This window comes from Daktulosphaira vitifoliae, unplaced genomic scaffold (assembly GCF_025091365.1).
Source record: "Daktulosphaira vitifoliae isolate Bord-2020 unplaced genomic scaffold, ASM2509136v1 Scaffold_2, whole genome shotgun sequence".
NCBI classification, from domain to species: domain Eukaryota; kingdom Metazoa; phylum Arthropoda; class Insecta; order Hemiptera; family Phylloxeridae; genus Daktulosphaira; species Daktulosphaira vitifoliae.
Window position 1 is genome coordinate 20,886,563 of NW_026099573.1, and position 25,078 is coordinate 20,911,640.

The 25,078-nt window shown below is 28.7% G+C and overlaps 2 protein-coding genes across 14 annotated transcripts in view; both read left to right on the forward strand.

Moving 5' to 3' along the window:
• Positions 1-12,000, forward strand: part of LOC126899662 (cytosol aminopeptidase-like) — a 14,392-nt gene extending 2,392 nt beyond the window's left edge. The window contains exons 1-7 of one of the 10 annotated variants that reach the window (XM_050674731.1): positions 3,237-3,493; positions 6,585-6,763; positions 6,857-7,110; positions 7,564-7,830; positions 9,817-10,245; positions 10,599-10,725; positions 10,807-11,087. In XM_050674731.1, the coding sequence (XP_050530688.1) occupies positions 3,486-3,493; positions 6,585-6,763; positions 6,857-7,110; positions 7,564-7,830; positions 9,817-10,245; positions 10,599-10,725; positions 10,807-11,075 (1,533 nt within the window). In that variant the 5' untranslated portion in view covers positions 3,237-3,485 and the 3' untranslated portion in view covers positions 11,076-11,087. Of the gene's footprint in view, positions 1-3,236; positions 3,542-4,750; positions 6,113-6,584; positions 6,764-6,856; positions 7,111-7,563; positions 7,831-9,816; positions 10,246-10,598 lie in introns of those variants that run through there. The other 9 variants (XM_050674729.1, XM_050674730.1, XM_050674735.1 and 6 more) reach the window with 9 other exon arrangements.
• A 94-nt stretch (positions 12,001-12,094) lies between these two features.
• LOC126899664 (solute carrier family 49 member 4-like) lies at positions 12,095-20,286 on the forward strand. 4 transcript variants are annotated; one of them, XR_007702663.1, is made up of 13 exons: positions 12,095-12,235; positions 12,308-12,499; positions 12,748-12,901; positions 12,969-13,056; positions 13,303-13,415; positions 13,486-13,614; positions 13,684-13,825; positions 14,954-15,062; positions 15,120-15,312; positions 15,397-15,582; positions 15,740-15,835; positions 19,155-19,248; positions 19,715-20,286. XR_007702663.1 is itself a non-coding variant. In XM_050674741.1 (13 exons), the coding sequence occupies exons 1-13, from the start codon at positions 12,158-12,160 to the stop codon at positions 19,156-19,158; spliced, it is 1,518 nt and encodes a 505-aa protein (XP_050530698.1). In that variant the 5' UTR covers positions 12,095-12,157; the 3' UTR covers positions 19,159-19,249. The 4 variants fall into 4 exon arrangements, 3 of the variants coding, with proteins under 3 accessions (XP_050530698.1, XP_050530699.1, XP_050530701.1); XM_050674741.1 differs by lacking the exon at positions 19,715-20,286 and adding an exon at positions 18,488-18,521 and having other exon boundaries at positions 19,155-19,249; XM_050674742.1 differs by lacking the exon at positions 19,715-20,286 and adding an exon at positions 18,488-18,521 and having other exon boundaries at positions 15,421-15,582; positions 19,155-19,249.
• The last annotated feature ends 4,792 nt before the right edge of the window (positions 20,287-25,078 follow it).

The following is a 25,078-nucleotide window of genomic DNA, read 5'->3' on the forward strand; positions in this document are numbered from 1 at the left end:
GACCTCTTTGATGTTTGAAATATGCTGACCTAAGCGTCTGGTAACCGATGATAACATTCTTAGAAATTATAATGTCATAACGAAATACGTTGTCATTGTTCTTATAAAATGTAGACGGTAATGTGGGATTATAATATGGCGGTTGGTTTCAAGTTAAGTTTCATTACCCCGTCGCTCATTACGACATGTTGAGGAAATCCCCCTCCCCTGACTTAGGTTAGTTTTCATTGGGTTTCACACATTGTGCGCACCTCACACCCAATTGTCTTAATAGAGTTTGTTACAAATCGTTCAAGGAATAGTCAAGTGTGGTGGCGGCGGTCGCTACTTGACGTACACTATTTCAATGTAATGTATACATTAAATGATAAACGCAGTGAAGACTCGGGGGTGCTGGTAGTGGGGGTGCTACTTTAAATGTAATACCTCTAGTTATAGGTATAAAAAAATTGTCAAATTAAATATAATAAAATAAAATGCGATACACATATTATTATTTTAAAGGCGCAGTAGAAAATAATAATAATAATAGCGATTATACTATTATAACAACCGATACATAGTTAATTCTAAAAATATATTACCAATTATAGTAATTAATAGTAATATACTAATATTAACGAGATGTTTTTCTAAGCATCTGGTGGTAGGCAATGATAAAATACTATGTAAAAAATAAAAATGCAGACGACTATGAACGTTATAATATGGCGGTACCTTTGATGTTGAAAATATGCTTAGCTAAGCGTCTGGTTACCCATTATAAGATTCATACGACATTACTGTGCGGTGACTTCTTTGATATTTGAAATTTGCTGACCTAAGCGTCTGGTAGACGATGATAAAATTCTTAGAATTTATTATGCCAAAACGAGAGAGGTTGTCTTTGTTCTTATAAAATGTAGACGGTAATGTGAGTTATAATATGGCGGTACCTTTGATGTTGGAAATATGTTTATCTAAGCGTCTGGTAGGCAATGATAAAATTCTTAGAAATTATGCCATAACGACAAACATTGTCATTGTTCTCATAAAATGCTGACGTCTATGAGCATTATAATATAGTAGTAATAATAATATAGTTGGATTCATCCCCACACATTATAGGTTCGTTTATGTCAAGATTCATTACCCCTTTCCTGTATAGGAATTGTTGACGGAGTCGTAGCGTTAATATTAAGTAAATATGTTAAAGTGGCAACGGCGGCCACTATTTGACGTACATTATTTCAATGTAATGTGTATGTTTACACGTGGGCTTATCAGTTACCGTTATCAGTTCACATGAGGTTTACCTTACCCTCCAGTAGATGACATCATAGGAGGAGACAACCATTTCCGAATGGCTACCTACCCCACCACTGACATGAAGTTATAATGCGCATGCGCACTTTTAACCGCCATTTTGATTGACATTAACACCCCCACCTAAGTTACCTATTACTCCCACTATCGTTAGACAACGCCTCCCCTTTCCTCATCTATGATAAGACAACGCCTCCCCTTTCCTCATCTATGATAAGACCACGCCTCCCCCTACCCCAACAATGATAAGACCACGCCACCCCTTATCCCAACAAAGATAAGACCACGCCTCCCCTTACCCAAGCAATGATAAGACCACGCCTCCTCTTACCCAATCAATGATAAGAACACGCCCCCCCTTATCCCAACAATGATAAGACCACGCCCACTGTGTGACCTTGACATTACCCCCACCATCGAGAAACCACGGCCTTTGTGTGACACGCCCACCCACCGGGCGGGAGGGTAGGTGAAGGGGTGAGGCGGGGGGGCCTAGAATTCCCAATATTACCCTACTTGTATCGGCAAATTTTAATGTTACCCGGAGTCAAGGCGATTACGACAGTAAATTTTATTACCAGTGCTACTGTTATAGAGGATGAATGGTACAGTCGATTTTTATCGTACCCGCATATGCTACGCGTTGTCGAATACCTTTGTCGGTTTACTAATCGATGTCGACGACGACCTACTGATAGCGGTCCGTTAGTACGTCGTGAATTAGATAATGCGGCACTTATTATCGCCCATTGTTCACAGCGCTATAAATTCAGTAAATTACATTATGAGTTGTCACACAATTTGCCCGTGTCAATAAAACCAGTTGCCCGTCTCCGTCCATTTATCGACAGTCGCGGTCTAATAGGTGTCGGTGGCCGTTTATCTAATGCTAAATTACCCACGATCCAAATGCATCAAGTTTTACTAATCAAGACATCATATCTTTCTAAATTAATTATTCGTCACTGTTATGAAATCAGTGGCCACGGTGGTCCACGCATCGTGATATCGCTAATTTGCAAACAATATTGGATCTTGTCGGTCAATATACTTATTGGATCACTTATCAGTAAATGTATTATGTGTGTCAAGTTGACAGGAGTAAATCCACAGCCTGTGATGGCAGATTTACCCACTTCATAGATTTCTGAGTGTCATGTTTTCTCCCGAGTTGGTGTGGATTTTGCGGGACTTATGATCATGAAGGAACATAGATTAAAAAGGGGGATGGAGTACAATGTATACGTAGCAGTATATTTATTTATTTTAGTATATTTATACGTTATGTTTAGGTATTGCATTATATCCATTAAAAAAAAAGAGGGGAAAATCACGGGGGAGAGAAAATATATATTAATTAGTTAGATTTTTATTATAATAAAGGATGTGATCGGTGGCTTTCTGCACTTGTTTAAAAAAAAAAAAAATGTTTTATCTTAAAATATGGATTTGTTTACATTTTTTTTGGTTTACTTATGTTATTTGTCTAATATGACCAAAGTTTATTGGTGGTTATGTATATTGCCATGTATTTATTTATTTATTTTTTATATTTATACCATTTTCACCGTTTTATACATTTGTGGCGGTCGAATATTCTAGAATGTCCGGCCGCCGCCGCCTCTAGAAGATTCGTCGCTCTACATAAGCGTGTGGCGGTCGAATGTCTAGAGAGTTCCGACGCCGCCTCTAGAAGATTCCTCTGACTATTTAAGGGCAAGATCGTCGCTCCAGTCAGTCAGTCGATCAGTCAATCACTTACGCATTCTGTCTTAGACGCGCTTCGTTTCTCGCTGTTATTTGTTAGTTCGTTGTAATATAGTATAGTTGTTATTAAATCGTAAAAGTGTTTATTACTTCTATATATTACACCTCGCTACATTGGTGACCTCGACGATAACAAGTATGAACGCCGAAGAACTACNGTCGTACCGCATCTCTTGAGTCTGATGACTCGTGGCCAGTGAGCTGGCGTGTTTTTAATTTGTTTCATTGTTTTTTGGTTGGTATTGGCCTGTTTAGGTGACAACCAACACTTTATATTACCAGTTACGTGCTATTACTCGAGTGCTCAACGGAAATAGAGCAGCGGAGGTTGCACATTCCTAACGCAAAAGGAAGAATTACTTTGGGAAGCGTTTTGGCAGTCGATTCAACGTTAATTGCACTATGGATAGCTGATGGCTGGGTGATGTTTCGTTTTGTTTGTTTTTTTTTCTACTATTATTATTCTAATGTTAATATATTGATATATTGAATATTTATTAGTTTATAAATATATATATGTATAATAAAGTTACTGTGTGGAATTGATATTATACGATTGTCATGTAAAACCCCCGATCCGTCATTTATATTAAGATATTAACTTAACGTTAAAAGTATAAAGTAGTGAAATAATTTACTCTGGGAATTGTAAAGTTTCATTTCAATATATTTTTACACTATTGAAACATAAATTATATTTTTTCTGATCTCGAGTTTGAAATTGTTGCTGTTCCGTGATATTGCTTAAAGGGTCAATCATATGAATGTTCTAACAAATTTAGCATTCTGTCCTTTCTCAAAAAAACTCGTGGATAGTTTTTTAGTTCATGAACAAAAATTTTCTTTTTTTAATGATTTGATGTAGGAACTGGATGTAATTCTTTCATGACATTTTTAAGTTGACCAGTATATGAAATTGGATCTACCTTCTTAGAGGAATGTAAGAGTGATACTATAGAAAATTTCTGCGGGTGAAATGCCTAAATCTTTGCTCTAAAATCTAAAAGTATTAAAGATAATAGCTCTACTCATCGTTTTGTTTCATGCGCCCTAATAGCAGTTTTCAATGGCCAACTCATTTGTCGCAGGGTGGTTTGTTGTCGTGAGAATTATTTTTACGCATAATAAGGAAGAAAAAGTGTTAAAAAATATTAAGGACTTGAATTGCCTACTTAGGTCCGTTGTAAAATTAAGAGGAATGCTCCATGACGTGCAATTTAACCGCTATATAGTGTTTGCATTACCGTTTCTGTTTTTATATGGGTCAATGGAAAAGCGTCCGGCCGACCAGAAAAATGATCGACTACCGTTAAACAATTAGTACAACTTTTTGACATCAAAAGTGAACTGACAAGGTCAATATTAATGTGAGAGAACCGCGCGCTAGGTAGCAGAAAAGTACCGTCTGGATTTACTGTGTGTCGCTGTATTTTTGATATCTGGCACGCTATGCAGGTTCTTGTCCATGCTGTACGATCTTTTTTTAATGAAGGCCAGACAAAACGTTGATGTACTAAGTCGACAGTAGCATGAATTCCTGGGTAAGATAAAAATTTTTGAAATTATACAAATTATTGAAAATTTGTTGACGAAAAGTTACTGATAACATGGTTTATAATAACTATAGACCATTATAATAATAATTATTAATAGACGTATCACAATATATTTTTTTAATGGATGTTGACATAGTAATTTTTTTAGTTTTAATCCTGTATTGTTGGATTTCAATAATACAGCTGTTTCACTATCCAAATTTTGCGAAGTAATTTAGTCATTATATAACTGGTGTTAAGAAAAAAAATGTTTTTAAGCGTGATAATGCGTCAGCCACAACATTTTCACTACCTGAAATGTGCTGAATATTAGAAAAAAATTGACTAATAAAATTAGTTGTCTAATTTGTCTTGGTAAACATTTTTCGATTTTTTGTTGAAAAGCGTATATTAGTAGTTTATGATCCGTATATAAAGTAAACTGACTAGCTTCTTACTTAGAAGAGACGGGAATAACGTCTAAATAATAATTACAAAAATCTAAATCACTTAAGATATTATTGATAAACTACTGAAAAGATTGTACAACGTTTCGTAGCCCAAATGGCATGGCTAAAAATTCATATAATTCGAATTGCGTAATTACTGCTGTTTTTCAACATCGGTATCTAAAAACCAGTTTGGATTTATGCCTGGTAAGTCAACAATGGAGCCATTATTTTATGTGAGTCAACTAATAGAAAAGTATAGGGAAAATAAGAAAAAGCTGTGAATGGTATTTATAGATTTGGAGAAACATAAGAGTACCGAGAAAGGTTTTAAAGTGGGCATTAATGAGAAAAGGAGTCCCGAAAAGATACATTAAATTCGTGTTGGTGAAGCGGAGAGAAGCGTCTGGTGTGTTATGCGATAAAAAAATTCTAATGATGCTGAAGAGTAAACTCTATAAGATTATAGTGAGACCAACTATAAATGTATGGCTCAGAGTTTTGGGCGATTGTCAAGAAAGTAGAGCAGAGATGACGATGCTAAGATGGATGAGAGGAGTGACTTGAGAAGACAGAATAAGGAACGAACATATAGGAGGGAGTACAGGTATAGCACCTATCGTGGATAAAACGAGCGAAAATAAACTTGGATGGTTAGGTCGTGTTATGAGGAGAGAGGAATTGGAAGCTGTAAGAACGTTTATAGAAATTAATGTTGAAGGAAGAAAAGCCAGAGGAAGACCAAAAAAGGGTTGGAGGGATGTAATTTAATGCTATATGATGTGGGAGATCGTGACAAGTGGAAATTTAGGATAAGGGAGGTCACCCCAAGTATTTGGGATTAAGGCGTAAAAAAAAGAAGAACAAGACTGCTGTTTTTCGAATGTCGTTAGGCTCAACTGGAATATGAAAATAAACGCGTATTAAGTAAATAGCGGAGAAAGTTATTTCTCCACAGAGTGTTTGAGTAATATCTTGGACAAATGATAATAACCTGGAGCAGTTACGTTATTTAAACGACGGCAATCACAGCATGGTCTCCAGTTGTCACTAGGGGTAATATTTTTGAATTTTTAATCGCCTATTTCAATATCTTTAAATAATTTTTTTAATCTGACGTTCTCAAAAAACAATCGATTTGATGTATAGATTGTATAAGAAGTATTTTATATATTGATTTTTTAAATGTTAAATCATAAAATAAATAAATGTACATTTATGTATATTAAATACACATTTAGTAATTATATATGTTCTACTGTATATAGTTTTCTGAGATTCGGCCATATTATGTATTACTGTTACGCGATTAATCGAAAAACGATTGGAGTGTATTATGGCTAGAAACCACTGGCTACAAAGTTTTATGAAATGTTGGCTGATATATTAATTGTTGGTGTATCTAAAAATAAAACTGTGTGTACAATTATTTGGCAGTAAATATTTTACAAAAAAAAAAAATAATAAAAAGTGTTGTGACTTTTTTTTTTAATTATTCGGCCGAATTAAAGTTACATGTCATGTTTAGAGCACTTTTGACAAAAACCAAAGCTCTGGGGGTACAATTTCACTATAGAAACCGGTGGTTTAACGTTGCAATTCGAAATATTTCAGCAAGTTATTGTCCCAATGATAGGCCGTGTGAATGCGCGATTGTTGTGCCTTACAATGTCAATCCTTGTGACGGTGAAAAATTATTTTATACTGGTAATGTCAATGATTGTTAACTAATTTTACGTCTGGATATAGCTTGTTATGTCAATATTTTGACGTTTTCAAATTTCTTTGGTTTGTTTTCAGGGAAAGAATTAAACGATGAGTTAAATGGTAAATTAATGGAAACTCTAGAACAACCACCGCCAGATAGAACGGGGGTTTATTTGGTCGATTCACCAGAGAAGGGTACAATTGCACTAAGTCCACTTGAAACGAAAAAGCCCATTATTGATGACGATTTTAAATTGATAAATATGTTTCACAACAAAGAACGAATACGTGAATCTGTAGCGCTGGGTATGAAAAAATTGGCGGAGAGTAATTGTAAAAAAATATTGGTACGTTTGTTTAAAGTTTTCAATAGATTGATTGATTTATTATCATTATTCAATATAAATATTCAAAGTTTTTTTTTTTAAATTTACAAATTGTTGTAGTCATACAACAGTTTAAATGTTAACTTAATACACATAATATTTATAAATTTGTTGTTATTTCAGTAAATTAGTTATAGCTGAAAAAATATCGGGGAAACTGGTTTGAGCTGCAAATTATTAAAATGTATTGACTTCTATAGGTATAAAAGTAATTTTTAGAGCTTTATAAGTTCACAAATCTTAAAACTTTGATAATAATAATAAAAAATTTTTAAATAAATATTGTAGCTACGAAACTGGAAAAAGTTATATAATTATTATATTTAAATGTTCATTTTAATGTCGGTGAAATTCGATATTCAGTTAATTTCTATGTTTTACTGTCGTCTTTACATTAATTTTTATTTATTTTAGATTGGTAATTATGACGATGATAAAACAGCTTCTGAAGCGGCCTATCTGACTGCTTACCAGCCTCCAGACTGTATTAAAACATGTATGACCGGTGTATGTGTTGATAACTATGACAAAAGATGTTGTCAAAAAGAATGGGAAACTGGTATGATCGCAGCAAAAGCGCAGAATCTATCGCGGCATATACAAGACACAAAAATAGAAAATATGAAACCTACCAACTTTGCTGAAACTGCAATTAGAGAATTATGTTGTTGTGATGTTAAGGTTAGTCTTATTTATGTGTAACTGTTATCATAATTATTTTTATCATTATACTTATATTATAAGAATTTAATGTTAGAATTTAATTAATTTGTGTAAGCTATTGTAAGAAAAAATTATTTCCAAGGATAGATTTTAGGATTAATTTTCGAAAGTTGAATGGGAAATTATTTTTTTACTATTAAATGGAGAATGGTCTAAATAAAATTATAAATTTATATATATTTATATAATATTTTTAGATATTAACATTTATAGATATAGAAAAGGTGAGTAGGAGTGAAGTAGTGTTTTACGACGATCTATTTTTATCATAACGTGTACAAATAAGAATTCTATCAGTTGCCCATCCCTCTTATTCACAAAGTGTCATAAAAATCATAAAAATTTGTCATTATTATAACTTTTAAAAATGTTAAAACATTTATTTAAATGTTAAAATTTATATTAAGTATCTACTCTAAAAGGCTCTTTTAACGCTAGCCACTCAATTTTTCTTAAAATAATAAAATGTTTGTGAATTATTTTTTTGGCTTTTTTTAGTTACATAAATGTATTTATTTATCTGTTATATAACAATCTTCATATTCATCCCTTATATCTTATAAGGGTGTCAACTTTTTTATTTTTAATAAAAACAAACATATTAAACTAGATTATAAAATATAAAATGATCTAATTAAGAAAATGTCTGGTCGATAATGACTTTTGGACCAGTTATTAACAATTTAAAATAATGACTTGAAGTGAGGAGTGGGTGCTGCTATTTTAACACGTCATTCTCTTACTCCCGCCTAGGTATGAAAATGAGAATAACTTCCGAATTGCTAGGTCCAAAAGATGTTATCGACCAGACATCTTAATTAGATAATTTCCTATTTTATAAGATAGTTTAATATGTTTGTTGCCATTTTAAAAAATAGAGTTAACACTCTAATAAGATATATAGAAATATATATTTAACTAAAAAATAATAATGAAAGTAATTTTTAAAAAACTTATTATTTTAAGAGAAGTTGAGTGGCTAGAGTTAAAAGAATCACTTTGTATACCTAAAAATGATATTAACTCAAAAATGAATATTACAAAATGGTTATTGAAGAGTCAGTTTTATCTAGACTATTCTCCGTTTAATTGCAATAAAATAATATAGGATCCAAATTTTCAAAAATTATCCAAAAATCTACACTCAGGAATAATTTATTCTTATATTAAATTTTATATTTCTAATGAGTTATAAAAAAAAATTAAATTTTAATTTATATATTAACCCAACCTTGTATAAAATACAAAATAACAGTAACTGTTACTATTTCTATCAAGTTGTAACGTGACAAAATGTGAATGTTATGATATTGATAGATTACTGTTTTGCTTTGCTAATGGGCGCGCGTACGTTATATCCGGCCGTGTAATCAGAAAACTGTACTGTTGCTGTCAAGGTGAACGCTATACACACAATNAAGTAACAGCTTGTTATTGCTACTTAAGCAGTAACTGTTATAAATCACTGTTACTGTTATTTTTTCCCATCACTAATAATAAATCACACTGTACATATTACTAGTATGATTTAAAAGTATGATAATTACTTTTATCTTCAGTCACCATTAATAATAACAAAATGTGATATTACTTTGTTGTTAATATGTATGAAAATGATTCATCATTTATCATTAAAAAACATATTTTTAACAATTGGTGGCATGTTAATTATGAGTGCCTTCATTCTAACTAAAAATGATCAACGATGAGTTATATTAATTTGTGTTAATTAGGTATTTTAAAAGAAACTACATTATTTCAAACAATTGTTTGAAAGTGGATCATTTAAAATACGGTTTTAAGGCAGATGCAGATCTTGATTTTAAAAAACTTTTTAGTTAGTAAAGCATTGACAGCAAAGTTTTATTATGAAAAAATCCATGGAATTTGTTTATGATAGATATAAAGCACGATATATTTTTTAAGAATAGTTATATTGTTCAGGTCGAGGTTCGGGATGAAAGATGGATGAAGGCAAAAAAAATGACGGGTGTATTAATGGCAGCTCAAACTACTTGCGTGGAACCACTTTTCCTTGAGCTTTCTTATTTTGCTAAGAAAAATGAAAAAGGTAGACCATTGCTTTTTGTTGGTAGAGGAAGTTGCTTGGAGGAATGTTGCGCCCAAGGTGAACCACCAAAAATATTATCAAACGATTATGCCAGTGCAGCAGCTATTGTAGGTGCATTTTACGGTGCCGCCAAGATGCTTCTACCAATGGATATGATGGCCTACATTCCAATATATGGTTATAATCCTATGCGAGCTGGAGCCGGGTCTGTAGTAAATAACTTTAATGGTATAAAAACTAAGCTGGCTTCAATTTGCAACGAGGGATGCATTGTTATGTCCGATGCTCTTAGTTATTCTAAGGTAAACTCAATATTCGGAGAATTAATTTATAATTATTGTTCTAAATTATGTGGTATAAATTGTTTAGTACATAATTTTATTTATTGAAAACTTAAGTATTAGTTTAAATAGAAAAATAAAAATTTTTAATTAAAATTATTTAAGAAATATTTCTGTAAAAAAATTTTCTTATAAATTATGTATATTGAAGTTCAAAAGTGGATGAGGATTTGACCCAATAAAAAATTTTCGGATCTTTATAATTTAAGGAATACTTTAATTCTTTATATACTAATCACGACTGTATTTAAAACAAGCACACCATTTTTATTATTTATTTTATGATAAGCATTATGAGGTTTTATTATTTATAGTGCTCAACGCCTAGCCTAATAATGACTATCGACTCACAACCTCACGATGCTCGAGTTGATTTTAAAAGTCTTTTCAACGTGTGTTTGACAAATTGTGATGTTCTTTGGCAAGCAATTAGAGTATCAGGTATCCTATCTGGCGATCGTTTTTGGAGAATAATTGCTTACGATAACTTCCTCGAAGAGATTAATATGCTTAACGATGTAGATTTATCCAATAGAGGCGAACTCGAAGAATTCCAAGGAGTTGGACATGCGCATGCATTTCTAAGCAAATTTATACCTTGTTGCGATGCTCAGTATGGTCATATACAAATAGCTCGTACGTGTAGTGGTGTGTCAGACGGACGAATTGCTCCATATTTGCTGGAAGGTTTGAAACTTGGTCGGCCAACACGAAGTTTAATTGAATTATTATATTACATGGCATGTCCTCACCAACAAGTTCCCCCCAATGAATGTTGTGATAGCAAATAAACAGTACAACATTTAATAGTTATGAACAGCTCGAATTAGTTCAAATGTGACATTAATTTGGCCTCGAAAAATATTGAATTTTAACCAAAAAAATGATATTAAACAATAAAATTAATTTTTGACTAGTTTTTGGTAAATTAATGAGTAGTAATGTGCCCAAGTAAAGTATTGTTTTTTAAACAATCAAGGTTTGTATAATAATAACTTATGAAATTATTTTCACGAAGTGAATTTTATAAATACAGAATTATCAAGTAAAAGTTGAATGCTATAGTTTCTATTCTATTTTAAAAGTTTTACGTATTCTTATAACTACTAAATTTTTGAGGAAATTTTAAAGAGGACGCTTATTGTATGCTGTGAGATGTAGAAGGCCAAGTTTCTTTTTGTTTTCTTCGCATGATATCACGGTAGGTACTTCCAAACACGAAGAAACCAAATATTCTTATAAGATTTACTAATCAAATAATTCAAATAAACGTGGTAATTAACTACAGAGGAATAAAATGTATTTTAATATTAGTTAAGGAAAAATATAAAAGATGTTTCGCGTAGTAAATGTATGTACAAACCGAGTATCTAGTAAAAGCCGGTTAAAAAAAATTCTTAACTGAATACCGAGTTAACCGAGTCCTAAAGAGGAGTTTGGGTACCAGAATCATTTCTAATAAATATTACTTATAATTTTCATTACTCTCAATGATATGAGTTAATTTATTTAAATAATAAAGGGTTTATTCTTCGATTATAACTATAAGCAATAAAATGTGACATTACTTTGGCCAGTGTTATGCATGAAAATGGTTCACTATTTACCATTTATAGAAAGAGAAATTTTTGGCTATACTTGGAAGCCATAGAGGATGCCTTCACTCTACTTTTCTGTAAAAATTATTTGTGATAATATTTTAATATTTTTAGTAATTTGTTTCAAAAAACATTTTTATTAACATCTGTTTAATATAAATAGAAACCAAATTAATCAATGTTTGTTGATTTTTGTTAGTTTAATAAATTAGTTTAAGTTTTTAGCTTAATGTTCTACTGTATTTTTAACAAAAACAAAAAGTTTACCCGTAAATATGTCCACTAGCACTACTATTGAAATTAGTGAGCGTCATTTGAATACTGTGTACCTGAATGGATTAGATTTTTTACAGGTTAATATGAATATTTATAAAATATAATACATTATATTTAAAACATAATATAGATTTGTTTCATTAATTTAGGTTCAGAACACTACAACAGATTCTGAATTTCAAGATGACAAGATGGAACTGGTACCACTTACTCCACAATACTCTGAGACTTCATTATACAGTTTTAACGATGACATCTTAGAATCATCATTACCACACTTAAATCCAACAAAAATTCGATATGCTGTTATAATCATTAGTTCTATTGTATTTTTTTTTCAAGTAATACTTTAAGTAATTTCAATTTTAAAGGATTATTAAATAAATTAAAGAAATCATGCTGCATTATGCAATATTATTATTGCATTAAATCTCTATACATTTCACCTTTTTTATATTCAGATTAAATTAATAGTCTCTCAAATTAATCTTGAGTTAAATTTTGATCTTATACATATTGAAATATAAAAAAACTGACCAATTACAAAGTGAACATTTTACCCGAAACTCCAAAAAAATTTTTTTTGTAGACATTTTCTCAGTCAGTTTGGAATCCTATATTTGAACAAACTTTAGAAGCTTTCCCTTATTGGACTTCGAAATCTCTGGCTTTATTACCAATATGGGGTAGCGTTATGAGTGTAATTTTGGTGTTTCCAGCTTGTATGGTAATCAACAAATATGGTAATTAGTATAGTTTTTACATTTTGTACTATATTTTAATGTTTATGAATTTATTTGAATGACGTAGGACTTAAAAATAGTTTGCTATGGTCTTGTTCTATTTTTACAATAGGTACATTGGTGCGGTGTTTACCAATCATGTATTACTCACCAGCGTAAGTATAAATTTTTTTTACATCTTATTGATTTTTAATAATTAGAAAAATATTGAATTAAAAGCATTTAACGATCGAAAAGTGATGTAATAATAAGTTTATGTTTTTGTGAATGCTCTTAAACAATAGTGGTTTATTAATGTTTATTATCAATGTTTTATAAGGAAAGAATTATTATTTTTTGAAAATATTAAATTTAAAATTTATTACATGATACTTATGTACAATTTTTTTTCAATACTATAGGTATTTACATTTGTCTGCAGCTTTTTTATCCGCCGGAAGCGTTTTTATGAGTCCTTTAATGATTACTATTTCTACTCAATGGTTTCCTAAGAATGAAAGAAATATGGCCATTGGTTAGTAATACATATAATTAAAATATAGTAGGTATGAAAATGAAGATTAAAAAACGTACTCAAAGTATAGCTGTTGGTTCGGCTGGTGGAATGCTTGGATCAGCGGCCACTTATATTATTGGACCAACTTTTGTACTTACAGACGGACCACCTAACCCAGAATTAATTAGAAATAAAATTATGATGATGTTATATGCATGTATGGTAACTTTTAATTATAAATTAAACACTTGGTTTATTAAAGATTGTCTAGAAAAATTGAATTTAGGTAGTGCTACGTGTATAAGTTCCACGACAATGGTTTTTCTTTTCTTCCCCAAACATGTTCAACCAGTGAGTTATACCTCAAAAATCTCGATGCTATCACATAGGTCTGGTGATCTGATAAATTCATTTAAAGAACTAATAATGTTGAGTATATAAATAAATTTATATTCTAAAATTTTATTGCATGTAAATATTAGATCTGTAAAATACTTTTACAGTAAACTTATGATTAGATAAATTAGGATTGATTAAACATTTTTTTTGTCTTTGAATTATTAATTATTTGAAGACTAATATTCATTGTAAGAGCACGAAAAAACTTATTTTTACAAATTTGTTGAGTTTAATTATAATTCGATTATCATTTACTGTGGTGGAGTTTAAATAGATATTTATTTTTTAATAATCTTTTATTATTGATTCAATCATAACTATTATACTTCCTGTATTATTATTTTATTAATGATTGTGAGAAGTATTTAATATTAATTTTACAAAAATATTTAATTCATGAATCGTAAATTTAAAAATATTGCTGTGATGTTTTCTCTGTTTGTATATGCTACAAAAGTTTTTTAGTTTTATATAATGAATGTTGTGAAAGTTTTTTATATTATAAATAAAATTAAAATAGGTCTACTTGAATCATTTAGTTTAAAACTTAAGTATCATTTTAATTTGTTTTTATGGTATGCATAATAATGTAGGGGTCATTAAGTAGGGTAGGACGGGATGAGGTTTCTTTTTATATTTTTGGATACTTAGAGATTGAGGTCAGATAGATTGTATCCTAGAAACTAAATTGATAATAAAGAACTTTAAGAACACAAATGTACACTCAGGGTCCCGTAAATGATGCCCCTGGTTGAAAAACAATTTAAGTTTATGAATATAATTTTGTAAAACAGTAAAATGTAGTTTTAAATTATCATTTCGGTATCACTTGATGTAAGAAACGATTTTTTTTTTAAATGTAAAAAAACAAGTATTTTTAATTTCTAATTATTTGTACAAATGCGTAATATTAAAAAGAATTTTTTTTTGTGCATTTTTCAAAACATTTCAAATGATTCATTTACATCGTTTTTCAAATAAGTAATTAATTTTCTACATCTAGATTTACTATCTATAAACTATATAGAGGAATGTTTTTTACTTTTCTCAGTTTGCTCTAAACATTTGTAAACGAAACTAAAAAGGATAACTAGACAGAGAATTTAAGCCAAAGAAGATTAATAATGAATTTAAAAAAAAATAATAATTTTTTTTAGACATCGTCAAATGTGGTACGTTTTGATGGCTTTTGCTCTTTCTTATTCTATTTCATCACCTTGGTCAGCCATAATACCAGCTACATTTTCCAAATTGCATGTTCCTCGAGTATGATTAATTTGTATAAATTTAACATAATATTGATATTGCATTAAACATTTTTAGGAATTAAGTGTGCAATGTGGTTTATATTTAATTCTTCATAATTTTTTGCTGAGTTTGTCCATGAGTGCATTTGCTGACAAATTTCCGGGGTATAGCAAAGAAATTGTCTTGTGTAGTCGTTTGGTATCATTAGCGTCACTTTTTTGGCTTATGGTCATGATGAATTTTCGTGATCATGGGAAATTATCATCAAGTGAGTCTTAAATGTTCTGGACATTAAAAATCATTTTTTTTTATAAAATACTAGTACTAATACTAATAATTTTATTTTATCTAGCAATATTGGTTTGTGTTATTTTAGTTGCATTTCCATACTCATGGTGTAACTCTAGCCTTTTATATGAAATGGGTACTAATTTGATGTTTCCCATGGCAGAAAGTTATGTTGGCGGTTACATGACATTGATGAATAATTTTTTTGTTGATTGTGTTTATTTATTACTCTATGCTTTTCCTAAATTCGGTAAGTTTAAAACTTCACTGTATCATAATCTCATAAATTATATCTATTCAACTAAAATTTTAGTAGATGTACTTAACTCATTCATTTTTTAGTTATATTTCAATTAGAATTTTTGTTAAATTTATTAAAATACAAAATTTAAAATTTTTATTTACAGATGAATATTGGATACATTTTGGAGTTTTTTTTTGTTCATTATTAAGCATAATATTTTTACTACTGACACCTAATATAACAAAAGAAACTTATTTGTGTACGTAATATGACAAATATATTAATATATTATTTGAATGATTATTGTTAAGACTTTTAGTGTTACAAATCTAAAAAATAATTTTACCTATAAATTTTTAATTTATTTATCAATACGCAGTGTTTTTGTTGTATATCATACGAATAAATAAATGAATTTTTGCCCAAAAAATTTATCTATTCAAAAACAAATTTATACTTATTCCGTTAATACACAGTGAGTAATTTTTTGATAAACAAAGGTGCGCCTAATTTTCATTGGTTAAACGAATACAATTATCTTAGTGATAGGATTAACTTGTTTAGATTTAGTATCTATGAAAGAAACTATCAAACGAAGTACAAATATAATTTAATTAATGTTTTTTTTTCATTGAATTTAAAGTTCATTTTTACTTCAAAAAACATTGACCTTAATTTTAGAAAAAATCTACTCAAAACGTGCATGTGGAGCACCATGTTAAACGGATGCGAAACATTGACTATTGCAAGAAAAGATATGAGAAGAATAGAGGCATTCGAAATGTGGTGCTACAGGAGGATGGAATATATAAGTTGGATTGATAGAATTACTAAGGAAGAAGTTTTAGAAAGAGTATCTGAGAGGAAATGGAAAATGGAAGAGTATACAGGATGATTTTTTTATCATAACCCACTCAATTACTTACAGAATAATAATAATTTAAACAATTTTTTTTATTATTATCTTTAGTTACACATTATTCTTGAATTATTAACTATGTATTACTTTTTTAGTTCATCCCTTATGCCTGGTAAGGGTGTCAACTTTGTTTTTTTAAATGGTAACACATATTTTGAATTTAATAAAATGTTTGAGTTTTTAATTCAATAGTAAATGGCATTTGAATTTTTAATAAAACTTAATTTGTTTATTAGATATAAACATTTAAAGTTTCAAATTTTTGAGTTAATATACATGTATAATACACTAGGGACTACAAATACAGGTAGTTAATTGATTTTATATGACATCAATATTAGCAGGTGCACAGCATTGTTATTATCAATGATAGTAAGGTACATAGTTGTGAGTTTATAAATACACTAATTGACAATACAAAAAGTATATCTATTGATAGTCATAATTGATAATATACAATCCGTGACTGTGATAGCAATATCATAAAAAACCAATTAGCTACCTGTATATGTTATCCCTTGTGTATTATACCTATATATTAACTCAAAAATTTGAAACTTTAAATGTTTATATCTAATAAACAAATTAAGTTTTATTAAAAATTCAAATGCCATTTACTATTGAATTAAAAACTCAAACATTTTATTAAATTAAAAATATGTGTTACCATTTAAAAAAACAAAGTTGACACCCTTACCAGGGATAAGGGATGAACTTAAAAAGTATTACATAGTTAATAATTCAAGAATAATGTGTAACTAAAGATAGTAATAAAAAAAANAATGTGTAACTAAAGATAATAATAAAAAAAATTGTTTAAATTATTATTATTCTGTAAGTAATTGAGTGGGTTATGATAAAAAAATCACTCTGTATAAAAAAGGCGAAATGAATTAATAGGTCATACTTTAAGACACGATGGGTTGCCATTATTAATCGTAGAAAGAATAATCGATGAAAAACATCATAGAGGAAGGCCAAAATTGCAATATATAAGTCAAATAATAAAAGATGAAGATATAATTCATATCAGGATTTGAAGAGGAAGGCTAGTGATAGAGAAACATGAAAGTTATTGCAAACCAATCATTAGATTGAATACTGCAAAAGAAGAAAATTATAGAAATTAATATATAGAAATTTAATCATTGTTGGCGCTGCGAACGTGACCTGCCCAAATAGGTTTCACCTAATGAGTAGTGCACAGTTGCTTAGAAAATTATATGTATTATTCATTTATGGAAGTGTCTTCTTCCGTAATGGCATATGAGTCATGGTTATTTGTTCAAAAATTTTTCGATATTCTTTTGGTTATAATTATTTGTGCACTAATATAATTCGAAGGAAAATTTGTATACAGACGATAGTGTCGCCTAAGCCACGTGTATATGTTTTATATTATGAAGACCTATAACTTATTTTTGAATGTTTGGTTACATTTAATAACGAATTACAGATCAAATCATAATTAATCTACTGGGTAGAACTAGATCAGATGAAATTATTTAATGAATCTATAATTTTAATGAATAATGATAAAATTTGTTGTAATTTTTATTTATATTTTGGATATAGATTTTTTTAATCAATTAAATTCCTAACATTAAAGAGAGGAATTAATTGTTTTCTTTTAAATTAAGTTTTGAAATATGAAACCCCAAATACGACATACAGTTCATAAATTTTATTTGGATTTCATATATTTTAGCTTTAACTTTACTTATTTTAATTTTAACTTTTTGAAGAACCATTAAAGTTGAAACCTAACTTTTTATGTTATCTATCCTTGGCCACAGCGGTGAAAAGTTAAAAGTGAAATATTTTACTAATCAGACAATATAAATAAAATATCAATCGTTTATTAATAATTATAATAACATAATTGTGTAATATTAAAAAATATTAAAATTTAAACTACTTTAATATTGATTTATTATTAGTAATAATTTATTTTTAATAGTTTTTAAAATAATAAATATACTATAAATACAGATTTAGCTTCACTTGAACAAATGTTGAAATATTGGTAAATAACAGTTATAATAATATAATTAAGCACCTAATGTTAAAGAATATTTAAAATAAAATTATTTTTAAATTGATTTATTGTTATTAGAAATGTATTCCTAATAATTTTTAAAGTACAGATATAGAACCTCATTCGTACAAATATTATTTATATTCGTTCATGGTATTATTTATTATAATTTTTAAAGGATAAAATAGTAATTGACAGAATATTACGTTAAATATAATTTTCTAATATTATTTTATAAATTCAGATTGACAAAAAAAAATATGTTAATGAAAACTTCTTTTTTCTTTTTCTTTTTAATTCTTGTGAGTAAAACTAAAACACGATAAATTAAATTAAAATTATATTAAAAATACTATTTTTTGAATAAATGTCATTTTATTTTACGAATTTTGTATGAAAAGTTTCTAATTTTATACATTAAACATTCATTTATAACCAAAATGTCATTAGTCAGTTAGAGTATAATACCATTTAAACATTATAATTTTAATTAGACATCTAGAATAATATTTTGGCATAAAGGCATTCTCATACATTTTCGGTTTTCTTACTTGATGTAACATATATTTAATAACAAAAATATAGTTCTGAATATTCCATTGACTAATAATAGTTTTACAGGTAAAAGCACATGACGATTTAAAGAAGATTACACGTAAATTATACAATTGTTTCGATAACTATAAATTGTTAAATAATCAAATCGAAGATATGGGTAAGTAAATTTATCTACATAGATAATAATTGAACAATATTTTTATCGTTTATTAAAATAGTGTGCCATTTTCTTATATAAAACTCAAGTGAATAAATCTCTAAAGATTAATTTTAATCGAGTAAAAAATTTTTATATTTGCGTTTAATCTGAATTTATCCATTTATTAAGATTTTTAGCATTGATCATAACTAAGAAGGTATTAATTTTATTCTTTCAAGATTTTTTTCTTTGAAAATTGAATTATTATAAAAATGTTAAAAGAAAAGCTAAGTCAATTTTTTTAATAAACTATTTCTCGTAATATTTCAAAATGTTATGGGATAATACTAATCTTTTCATATTATTTAAAACTATAAAATATAGTTAAATTATGGGACCAAGAATTGATTAATGCATATTTTTGTTTGTTTTTAACTAATTACTATATTAAAATTTTTATTTTTTTAATCATTTTTGCTTACAGATTTTCACAAGAAATTTACTCCCAATTTTGAAAATTTATTATTAGACTGGAACACGTTGATTCAAAAGAGTGATCAAAACGATCTATTAACCATTGTATTTAATATAGCTGATCATGTTTGTTTTACATTAGTAGGCGATGATATTGCAAATAAGACACATTTTGAAAGATGTATGGAATCAGCGAAGATGTGTTGTAATATATATGCTAAAAATGTTTATGCTTTGGGAATAATTGATGAATCGAGAGAAGTGATTATAATACAACAAAATCCTTATGAACACTTAGTTGAAGCAAGGAGTGAAAAAAAAAAAGTTTTACCAACGTTACTTCAAGATGATGGCATGATTATTGAAACCGATTGCCAACCGACAGAAGGTGCTCAAATAGTTGTATTGTCCAAAGATACCGAAGATGTAGATTTCATTAAGATGAATGTTTATTTTTAAGTTGTGAAATTCATAATGGAGGACTGATTTGTTTTTATTGTAATTTAACTAATTAAAAATATTTAATTTGTAAAAATTATATAAGGCATTGAATAATAATAAAAATTTCTGTTGTTTACAATATTTTGGTAAATTCTTTATGGAATTTTGACAAAGATTCCAAATCTGTCTTTAATTTCTGTAATGAATACCTCAGAAGTTATTGAATAACTTCGATATTAGTATTTAACATAGATATATACGTTTTTAACATAGTAGTAAGCAATTTTTAAATTCTTAAGTAATATAATAATACCATATAAAGAGAATGTTCAGGATTAGCAAATTAACAATGGCGGGAAAAAGAATAAATAAAGGGAAACAAGAAAAGTAATGGAGAATTGACGTTTTGTCTAAGAAATGTCTAGTTACGGTTCAGGACGTTTGGTGTGTGAAACTTTGTATTTTGAACAGCTTAATTTATATTGTGTTACATTGTTATATTGTATTTTGATTTTGTGTTTATAAGTTTCGTAAATAAAAAATAACTATTCGAAAACCGGCACTTAGTGTAAATACTTTATATCCACAGTGTTATTAATATTGTGTATATGTGTGCGGCAATAGTCAAGGTTGGACTGCTGGTCCTTTAGTCGATCTTAACAATTAGTGTGCGTGCTGGCTAGTTTTTGGGCTTAACCGTCTTTTAGTGGGTATAGTGAAAAGGTAGTTATGCTGGTGACTGGCGAGGAGCTATCCTTCAGTCTGCTATTTTTGAGCTAGACCGTGCTGACGGGTCTACCCATTTAGTGGTTCACTAATTGAAGGAATTGGGGCTGACCGTGTATCCAACGGGAGGACTCGAGAAGAGCCAAACACGACGGACTTGACGTTAAACGTATTGATTAATTTGTGTACAAAGTTTGTGTCTACGTCGCGGTACTACCGACGTACGACATTTCTTCCCGTCGTGTCTGTTTATTGAAATATTTACTATTTATTAATTATATTATTATAAAAACTGAAAAATAATTTTTTGTTTTGTAATTTTTTTTTTTATGTATACTTGATGATTTTGAAAACGAGTTGTGCGAAATTCGGTGCTTGTCCGTCAAGTATAACCATATTTATAGATGTTTCAATTCGAGTTTGATGTTCATTTGCCCATAAAATGTGATCATGTAACAATGCTGAATTTTCTAATGTAATCATTTTAGGGTCAATATCATAATTATTATATTGCTACTAATAGTTGGATAGTATAAATTGATCACTTATGGCTAATATTATTTAAAATTAAAACTAAATATTATTATAAATATTTAACTCAAATAATTACAAAGAACTTAACTTAAGAGAGGCAGTAGAAATGTTTAAAAATTAGAATAATTTAATTAATTGGGATCTTGGACCATTGAAAAATTCATTATTAAACTTGTGTAAGCTAGGTGATAAAATTACTAGGGGTATATAAGGGGGATTTTACCGGTCGGGGTGTCAGTATGTATTAAGCGTTGATAATGGTAACATTGTTTCCAAAATACGTATCCGCAATTTTTTTTTGGTAATTTTATTGATGCTTTTTAAGTTAAATTTTTTAATACTTTAGCTTCGGCGCGAACCTGAGAAGGTATAAATTTTACTATGATTTTTTTTTTACCGATTTCTTTCAACCGTACGTCAAAATATCATAAATCGTATCTAGTTGAAGACATTGTCCTTAAAAATTGAAAAAATTTCTCTTGTTCCCTGAAATGGAGAAAATCCCACCAAAAAATTATAATATTTAAAATCGGTCAAATTTGACACTTTTTTTTCTTAAAACTGTCAAACTTTTTCAAAAATGAACAAACAAAAATAATTTTTAATAATAATTTAATATTAAAATCTTAGGTATTTCCCTTTTTTGATATAATTGTTGAAAATATTTTGGAAATACTACGTCCATTAAACATATGTTAAATTAAAGTTTATGTTACGTACTACAAATTAAAAAAAAAATTTTGTCATTAATAAATTTAAATTTATTAAATGTTTATTCATATTTTACACTAATATATCATAAAACTTATAATCAGGATATAAATAAGGAAATAAGAGATCATTTTGCTTTCGGTATAATCCAAAAATTAAACACTATTTACAGATTTACATCGAAGCGTTTCTTATGATGGTGATTTTAATGACTGTCAGATATCATTTATACTTGTCTCAACTATGCCTCGTCCACACTGTGCCTCGACCCCACTGTGCTACCGTTTTCTTAGTTTTTAATTAATGTTTTTAACATTATTTATTGTTTTTAGCTGGATGGATAATTTTGTAGGATGTTCAAAAATCTTTTTGAACACTCCACAATGACAAAAAAACGGGAATAGCACAATTATGGATAAAAATGTATATACCATGTAATATATTACAGATTTTTTTTGCAAGTCTCTTTTTATTAGAGTTTTTTATGATTTTGAAAAACAAATTATTCTGATTTAATTTATGTAAGTTATTACCCAAGTAGCATTATTTTGGTTCACGGTCGGTTCAAGCGACCCACAAGTGCTGGGAAAGTTCAGCGTTCAATAAGTAACCCAGTATTTTTTCATAAGTACTAGAACAGTTCAAAGTTCAAAATAGAACTTAAAATACTACTTGATTTTATTTTAAGTACAATAGAATCATTATAATGGTTATAGCAGTTTTAATATACAGTTATAATTTTATATAATTATTTAACTTTTAATTAATAAAATAATAACATTTTAAATATAACAATGGTCTATGATGACTTTATTGAGACTAGCGCGAATTCGTTTGGTGAGCTAATAGCGCAATAACTAGACGTGTCGTTAACCATTGACCAAAAATTCTAATAATTGTCATTTGTGCCATTCCCGCAAATTATTGACAAATATTACCCTTTTTATAAATGCTCCTTTTGAGAACTGACAAGATTTTTGCCTCTCTTGTCTTTTTCCTGTTAATAATTTATTTCACGGGTAGCTAAAACGTAAGTAATTAAATTATTTTTTAACGTATAGTAGTTTATTGAATTTATAAGTAATCTTAGAATTAGATTACATAAAAATAAAATACATTTTAGTGAAATATGCAGCAATCTATCCTTTTTTATTAGAAAAATAATTTGATATCTTTAATTGTTTTAATTTATTAAGTAGCACAATAATGATCCTAATCCTAAGTTTCTAAAAAAAAGATCTGAATATACAACACGTGTATTATTGATACCTCACTTTGTGTTATATATTTATTTTTAAGACCACTCAATTATTGTTTAATCAAACCTTCAAATACAATAAAGCATTTCTTTATTGTAAATATTGTTCAGTAATATTATTATTTAATGTTATCAAAGTTGTTGCGGCGAGTTATGTGGTTGTGTTCAACTTGCGGCCCGGATGGAACCGGTTGCGTGTATTGGGTGGGGCTGCGATAGTATGTCGGACCAAATCCGCCATATGGTGAGTCGTCGCCTTGTCTATCAGTCTGCCGTTGTAAGGTCCAGTTGATTCCAAACCCAACCCAACCAGTCGCCGCCACGTGTTTTTGTTCCGCGACTTGCGGTAACGTCACGTAAATGTGAATACGGGATTTACCGTACCTATGATCAATATAACTGAGTTTTGTTTCATTCAACCGGTTCAAGTTGTTGAATATAACATTTATAATCCGATCATTGAAGTTCTGTCCAGGTCAGATTATTGAATTCTACAACACTTAAATCTTATATCTGTACTCATTTTATTTCAGTGTACTATTTATTTATTGTTATTAATGTAAGTGGGGACGCCCAACTATAAGGTTTACTACTAATTACACTAATATTGTTATTATAAACAAACTCCCTTTGAGTTTCTTTATTTACTAAGTTCTTGGGGTTTCCTTTTATTCACGTCCTAAGTCGATCAGGCCAACCGATATTTAGGAGCCTGTAGCCGAACAAAAGTAATATATTAAATTAAAGAATGTTGTGTTGGACAATGTCTCTTTAAGGTTCTTTAAATAATTATAATATTTATTATTTATAAAATAAATCCTTGATTTCAATCATTTATCTACGTGACTAGATAATTTGCACAAAAACAACACAGAATAGTTATGAGCCCCATTTAGAATTAAAATTAAATTTTTCTCATTATTACAAGGTTATTTTCAAAAAAATATTTACAATGACCATTATTTATTTTTACTAAGAAGCATACTCACTGGTAGTAGTTCATTCTATGCTGTCATAATGGCGAAAGTTAAAAAAAAATAGCAAATATAGAATACTTTTTTGTCCCTAATTCCAAAATTATTATTATTAATTATACTATATATAATATAACATAAATAAAATTGGAAAAAAAAATTAATTTCATTATAATCTGAAAGTTTTGATATTAGAATTTTTACTTAGTTTATGTTAGATCTAACATAACATTTTTTATAGTACTACATTTCTTTGAAGTTTAATAGTTTAGTTTAATTATATTTTTGAACTTGTTACTTTAAATATTTTCTTTTATAACTTACAGTTTCTATTATTGAAATTATTATTATAATTATTATTGGATTTTGTAAATTTGAAAAATGTTAATTTTTGTAAAAAAGTTGCTATTTTAAATCTCCCCCAATGAGCAGGTTAAGTGTTAGATTTTCAAAAAAAATGATAGCAAATGAAAGGGAAATATCTAAGGTTTTAGTATAAGAAAAAATTATGTTGATTTGTTAATTTTTCAAAAAGTTATGGAACTTTTAAGAAAAAAAAGTGAAATAATTTCGAAAATTAGCGATTTTTAAATTTGTAATTTTTTTGGATATTTCCCCCATTTTCGGGAAACGAGGGAAATTTTTTCAATTTTTAAGGGTAATGTCTCCAACTAGATACGATTTGTGATCTTTTGACGTATTTTTGAAAGAAATCGGTCCAGTGAAAGCT